We start from the raw sequence: 7,495 nt of genomic DNA on the forward strand, positions 1-7,495 counted from the left end.
AAGTTTATTTTCCAAATATGTGTTTTTCCAGTGGAATGATTTTGCTACGAAGTGTCCACATTGCTTAAGAAAGTAGCTACATATCACACTAGTGGATTCAATGACTTGACACTCTAGGATATATGGAATTCATTTTACTACAAATGAACAAAAAAATATATGTGAGAAGTTTTTTCATATGATTTATTGCTTGTTTGGTTAATAAAGATTTCTTTTAGCTGAGATTTCAGCATCTCAAAGCTATGTATAACATATTTTATAGATTGTCGGCACCTTCCATAGAGTCTGGCATGTAGAAGGTACTCCACAGATGTTAAGTGAATTCTTGTTATATTCCCAGTTGTCAAAGACTTAAGAATAATGGCTTAGGATATGGTATGTTTCTTTTCCAAAAAAGAAAAAGATAAAAAACCTGCACATGTCCCAATCCTTTGATCATTCCATAAGTAACTTTTCCTCCTCTGTAACCACATTTCTTTAAATGAAAGAAAATATGACTTGAAGAGTGGGCAAGCCTGTGGCTATGGTGAAAGTGACTCCGTGTGACTTCTCAGGATAGGTCATTAAAGGGTATAGCTTCTATCTGGTTCTTTCTCTCTTTCTGGATGCTTGCCCTTGACACCCAGCCATTGTGGTATGAGGAAGCTCAAACTAGCACAGAGGGAGAGATCCACATTAAGGACCATGGTGTCCAGCTGACAGTCAGACATATGAGTGGGAGCCCTGAGAAGAGTACAGAACCAAGCCTTTGAGTTCTCTCCCTCCCTCAACTAATGCCAAGGGAAGTAGATACGAGATGTTTCCACTAAGCCCTGTCCAATTGCAGATTCATGAGCAAAAGAAATGTTCATTATTTTTGAGCCACTAAGTTATGGGCAACTTGTTATGCAGTCTTAGCAAGTGGAACAACTGTAGATCTAAAGCATGATTATTAAATGCAAATATTGAATATTTGAAATAAATAATATCTTAAAAACATAAGGCTTCATCACATTTTTAAATTACAAACTGATATTTGGTCATTGTATGACCAATGCTATCTACGAATAACTACTATGCTCCTTTCTTTCTTCCTTCCTTCCTTCCTTCCTTCCTTCCTTCCTTCCTTCCTTCCTCCATCCATCATCCATCCATCCATCCATCTAATTGTCTTTAAATTTCCCTCTCCACAACTGATTTATCAGATTGACCAGCATGCCATCTGATATTCAGATAGGAACCAGGTTCTGCCGTTTCTGGAACTCATACCATCACCTAAAAATCAGTTGTACTACCTTTGATATTGAGTTGTCTACAATAACTTGGTATTGTTGTTGCTGTTACTCGTATTTTCATTTGCATGCATAATGTTTTGGGAGAAAATTAGATTTGGTGTCAAAGGACCCAGGTTCTTACTTTAAGATCACCACTTAATGATGGTTATTTGTATTTCTGGGCCTTAATTTTCTCATCTGTAAAAGGAGGAGAAAATAATTACCTCACTCAGTTGTAACAAATAAAGGGGAGAATATGTTTATTTTCAATCCTCTAAGAGAAGTGAAGGCAAATATATGTTCGCTATAGTGCTCCAAGTTGGAAAACTATAGATCACATACACACCTCTCTTTGAAATTTACCTCTCAGCTAGGATGACCATAGTTTGCATCCTAATTTGAATGAAAGAATTTGGGACTGTATCTCTAAACACAGGAGAAACAGAGAGTAGAAGATCTACTTTAGAATAGTATATAGGAATAATTTAGAATACCTAATTTAGAATAGTATATGGGAAAATAGATTATCAGGACATCTCCCTTTTCATCAGATACAGAGGAAACAAACAAACAAACCTCGAATTCATTGGAATGTACTAGAAAGGACTGAATCAAGATGCTCTTAGCCTATAAAATATCCTATTATTCTTTGTACAACTTGCACATTTTCTTTGATCTTCAACTTAATCCAGCCACTCTATATTCTTGCTACGTGCAGAGTTTAAATTTTCCGTGAAGGAAATGTTTATTTTCTCTTGACAGACTGACAACTATCACAAAGCACAAGCTAATGGCAGTAGTAATCTCATAGTAAATTTAAATGCTATAGGCATTAGAAAAAAAATTTATTTTAGTTTCTTATTCAAACTTGCATTCATTGCCCACTCCCGGATCTACTCCACTCAAAAAGTATTTAAATTAGTGACGTATGTAACTGGCTGACAAAAGCATGAAAAACACAAATATTTTTGTTGATAAAAGTTTTACCAAAACCCTTTGTGGAACAGGAAAACAAACACAATTTCTTTAATAAGAAAACTATACATCCCTTTTAATAGCATGCATCCATTTAGAATTTTGTGAACTCCGTTATTTTTCTCTTGTTTCAGTCTTGTTAGAATTATGGCTTTCCACCTGAAGAACATTCTTTTTGGTTCATTTTATACTGTTTATGAATTCACTTCTTTTGTCTACGCTTCATTAGGAAAGTAAGACAAATTTTTGGGAATCACAAACTCCAAGGGGGGAAAATCCACAAAATCCTTTGGAGCTTTAATTAATAATGATTTATCCACCTGTATTTCCTCTTTAGTTAACATTTGGGGAAAGTATGAATTGGAGAGTTTACATGCTCCATCTCTCCCGTGTAGTTCATTGAAAGAACATAATTACATTGTTCAGTGTGGCTGGAGCCATTAGAGGTTGGTATCACATGCATATTAAGTATGCACAAATATGTTTCTAACACCATAGTATGGTCTGAAGGACTGTAGCACGGTCATAGCAATACTCACCCACCAGGAGGTGGTGCACTTCGCAAATATCAGTTGTATTACTGCTTCTCTTAGAAAGAATAATGTGCAAGCAGCTTTGAGCTTATCTACAAACAATTCAAACTATATTTAAATAAGAATTCCCTTATCTCTCTCACTGGGAGGTTGAATTCAATTTAAAATATTTAATTTCATCAAATATTCTAAGTACTACATACTATAACAATTGTTTAGACCTGAATTCGAGTTTAATGTTTTCATTTGTTCTTTACTTTTCTTTCTTTCTTTCTTTCTTTCTTTCTTTCTTTCTTTCTTTCTTTCTTTCTTTCTTTCTTTCTTTCTTGTCTTCCTTACGATCTTGGAAAGTTTTCCCTGATCCCACTTACATAGTTTTGTATATGCACATATTTTTTGGTTGAACCTTGTGTTAGATTTCATGTGTATTTAAAAAATTCAGCAACACTCAAAGGCGAATAAAAGCCATTAGTATGAAACCTATGATAGGTGAAGGTACGTATGCTTGTATAAACATTTTGAGAGAAAAGAAGGTTTATAATTTATATGGTATAAAGCATTTCTTAGATGATGATTATAATAATGACATGAAGAGTTCTATCTACAGTAGATACTCATAACCTAGTTTTGATGATGCCAGTGCTGCAATGTCCCTCTCTTTTTAAAAAAATATTTATTTAAGTTTTATTTATTTTTCTAACATGCAGCAAAGTACATTTTTCTAAGATTTATGAAATGACTTGCAGCTATTTGCGCTCTTTTGGATTCCTGGGAGAGTCAGCTGCAATTGAATGTGGTACCCATGAAAAGTTGATATATATTAATAAGTTCCATGATTTCAAAAACTAGCACAGCAGTTTTGAAGTCACACTAATAAGGAGTTTATTTAAATACTTAACCAGCTTGCCCGAATAATAAAACCCAAAGCCATTAAAACAGAGCAATATGATCAAAAAATGATAGCCCCAAACAAAAAGAATGAAAGTACAAATCCACACTTCCTATCCATTGATTATTTTGGCTATTAACCCCAGCAGTTGACTTATAAAATGCACACTAGATGGGACACATAAACATAATTTACCTCTGACACACCAAAAGAACAACCTGAAGCTTTCTACCTCCAGTGTCATTTGTAACTCTGGCATACACATTTCTCCAAAAAACTATGTCTTTTTGACATCCGTTGGCTCTCTTGGCAGTACAGTACTTTTGCTTGGTGCCAGCTCTCCTCTTAGCTTGCATAGCTATAAATTGCCAGGTGATGGGTTGTAAAGGGAGATCCCTCCTTTGTAGTCTCATTAATGAATAAGAAGATGCAAAAATCAGATTTCTTACCTTGAACTGACAGACGCAAGTCACAGTGTCTCCAATTCTTAAACATTCCCCATCAAATTTACAGGTGTTGGTGTCACAGAGGAAGAGATCATTTTCTCTGTCATCATAACCTCAAATTTAAAAAGAATACTCCAGTCATTAAAAAAATGTTATAGACTATAGCAAAAAAAAAAAAAAAAAAAAAAAGCACTATCTTGAAGCTTTAAAGGAACTGCTCTAAATTTTAATTCCAATAACCGCGGTTGAACTGCAAGGTCATTCTCTACTGATAACCTCCAAAATCTAGTTAAGTGATCAATATTCATTTCTTTTTTCACAATTCTTTTCTAGTCAATTCTCTTTTAATATTCTTTTTTTTTATATTGTTATTTTATTTTAACCAGGGTTAATACTGGCTGCAGTGAATGAAGGTTTAACACTTGCTTCCTAGCTTCCTTATTTTTTTTCTTATTAAGTAGACTATAGTTTATGATCGCCAAACTCCACATTTTAGAAAAGAGCTGGTGATAGTCTCTGAGTGTTGTCATTTTACCATTTCTCCATTCTTAATCATTCTTTTGCTTTAAGGTCTGGAACAACCTCTTATTTGGAATTTCTCCAGACAAAGAGGAAACAAAGCCCCAATAATAAAGATAAACAGGCACAGTGTTTTCTGTGATGGTCTGTCTGGGTCAAATGAAGATTGATCACCTCTAAGTTAACAGGGGTGGAGGAGTGTGCCAGGTTCTTGAAAATCTGCTTGGAAAACAAGTTTATTCTCTTTAGTTTCCGCAGATCTCCTTAAGATATCTGGTTAATAATAAATTTCTTAATTGCCAACCTCAATTTCACATTTAAGTTAGTTATTTCTTAAAACAATACAATACTTGGGATGAAGCAAACCAGTCATGTTGGACTACAACGCTGTGACCATTTCGAACAAGTGATTTTGCAGGTTGTTTAACACGCTTATGATAAAGCACCTAAAAAGTGATTAGACACCTGCAAAGTGGAACTTAGCTTTACAAAAATAATGTATATGCTCCCATGAACCACGAATAAGTTAAGTAAACACATTAAATTTTATAAAAATACCAAATTTAGATATTGCCAAAAACAGAACAAAGGCAATGTATTGACCCAAATCGAATAGGATTGCAAATTCCAACCTGTCTTTAAACAGCACAAACTACAATGAGGCATAACAATTTTCCTCATGGAATTTACATCTGTAACAACCTAGGACTACATGTTCTTTCATGCTATGAGTTACAGTTGGTCATTCCCACCTCTCCAAAGTTACATACACTTCAGCTTACATATATCCCTGGAAGCCACTTTATTCAGAGCCAGATTTAACTACCGCAGAATTGTATTTACAGAAGATGAAAAATTACATGCACACTTGCTAAAACTAGAACAGACCAGACCTAGGGGACAATACCCAGGCATGTTAATGCAATTTAAAATGCCAATGAAATCACACCACAATCCCGCCAGGGTATACTATGGGCTGTCATACTGAAATGTGAAGCCAGCTCAGAGTACAGCAACTCCCATCCTCGGGCCCTATTTAATTAGGAGGCTTCAGCAGAGCAAAGTCTGCCAAGCTCTCGCGTTCAGACTCGGAAGGGACCCCAGCGAGCAAGAAGAGCGCCTGACCCAGTCCAAGGAAGCCTGCCCAGAAATGGAGTCAGCGTCCACCCGGGTCGGTTCCACCCGCCTGCGCATCAGCCTGCCTGGCTCGGTTATGCCACCCAGGCCTGGGAGACCGACGAATGAATCTTTTCTCAACTTCCCTTCACCATCTAGGAGCTTAGGGAGGCAAGAGAGAAGCATCTCTGGGCTGCAAAAACAACGTCTTTTGCAGCCAAGTAGACTAGGAGGATGTGAGAGAGAAGAGAGGGAGGGAGGGAGTGACTGGCGGCGGGGGGGGGGGGGGGTGTGGGGTGGGAGGTAGGGGTGGACGAATCTCTTGAAACCTAAGCTCCTTTAGAATCCGTGTGACCTGGTCTTGAAAGCGAGACCAGTGCACCTCATAGCACTTTTGTCAGGAATCAGTGTTTCCCCTGCAGTCACTATTTGATTTATTGCTTTCTCGCTTGTTCTTTCTCATAAAGTTATTTCTCGATCGTTTTAGCTAGACTTTTTTCTTTAACGATGGGAAGGGTTCTGTTTTAGTGTTTCCCCCCAGGACTGGTGCTCTTTTAGATGGATCCACAAAAACATCCCGTTTAATATTTCTTAAAATATCCGCAGTTCTAAGTGCAAGGATGCAAAAGTCCCTACACCTGCACTTTCTGCCCACCCCAGACCCCCTCAGCCCCCAGCTTCCTCAGCGGCCTGGAATGGTTCCCTGCGCTCCTCTGGGTGGAGGTCGGTCGTCTCAGAGGTTTGGGGCAGTAGGAATCGAGGGGCTAACGAGACGCACTAAGGTAGGCTGGTCTGTGCTGGAAACACGTTTCCTCTGCGGAGCTAAAGGGGGTCGGCAGCTGGGGTTCTGGACTTACCGGAGCAATTCCAGCCGGTGGGCGTTTGGCAGTCACTTAAGGAGGTAGGGAAAGCCGCGAGCTTCACCGGGCGGGCTACGATAAGTAGCATCACCGGCAGCAGCAGCAGCCAGCAAAAGCCCTCGCAAAGTGTCCAGCTGCTGCACTGCCGCGGGGACTCCCACAGCACCATGACTAGTTCGCGCAACTCTGCAGTAGCAAACGGCTTCCGAAGAACACACGATCGCGGGGGCCGGGCAGCGGGCTACTGAGCATCCCGCGGACGGCGGCAGCACAGGCGGCGGCGGTGGCAGTGGCACCCGACGGGGAAGCAGCAGCCAAACCCGCGCATGATCTCCAGAGTTTCAGAAACATCCAGTGACCCGGCCCAGCCCCGGGAGCGAGAGGGTCGTCCGCTGACAAGCTGAGCCGCAGACTCGGGGGGCTGCTGCCATAAGGAGGGGGCTCTGGGAAGCCAGGGAATCACGAGGAGAGCGGAGTCCAGAGGGCAGAGGAGAGGAGTCCAAGGAGGCTGGGTGGAAGGAGAGTCAAAGCGCCCCACAGCCCAGCAGCCGCCTCTCGCGCTCTGCCGCCCGCATCCCTCTGGCGTTTGGGAAGCAGCAGGTCCTTAGCCCGCCCGAGATCACGTGGGAAGAGGCAATCGGGCGCTGATTGGCGGAGCGGGATGCAGGTCCCCGGAGGGAGGGGTCGGCGAGGAGGTGCAAGGAGGAGGCGACGGCGGATGCCACAGATGGGCTAGCTCGCCAGGCGCTGGCCCGAGTGGGGCTACGCGGGGATGGCTTAGGGGAGAAGCGCGGGCTTCAGAGTGGGAGACTCCCACACCTTTATATACCACCTGCCCTTTCACTTTCCGCCCCAGGACGCCCCCTACCGAGCTCTGGGTCGGGTCTTGGGCCCCGATCTAGCT

The 7,495-nt window shown here is 40.9% G+C and overlaps 1 protein-coding gene across 1 annotated transcript in view; it reads right to left on the reverse strand.

Moving 5' to 3' along the window:
• Positions 1 to 7,172, reverse strand: part of TMEFF2 (transmembrane protein with EGF like and two follistatin like domains 2) — a 216,988-nt gene extending 209,816 nt beyond the window's left edge. The window contains exons 1-2 of the mRNA XM_045806120.2: positions 6,589 to 7,172; positions 4,100 to 4,209 (exon numbers count right to left, since the gene is read on the reverse strand). Of these exons, the coding sequence (XP_045662076.1) occupies positions 4,100 to 4,209; positions 6,589 to 6,760 (282 nt within the window). The 5' untranslated portion in view covers positions 6,761 to 7,172. The remainder of the gene's footprint in view (positions 1 to 4,099; positions 4,210 to 6,588) is intronic.
• Positions 7,173 to 7,495: the final 323 nt, after the last annotated feature.

Source organism: Ursus americanus, chromosome 1 (assembly GCF_024610735.1).
Source record: "Ursus americanus isolate L20-20 chromosome 1, mUrsAme1.1.p, whole genome shotgun sequence".
Taxonomy (NCBI): Eukaryota; Metazoa; Chordata; class Mammalia; order Carnivora; family Ursidae; genus Ursus; species Ursus americanus.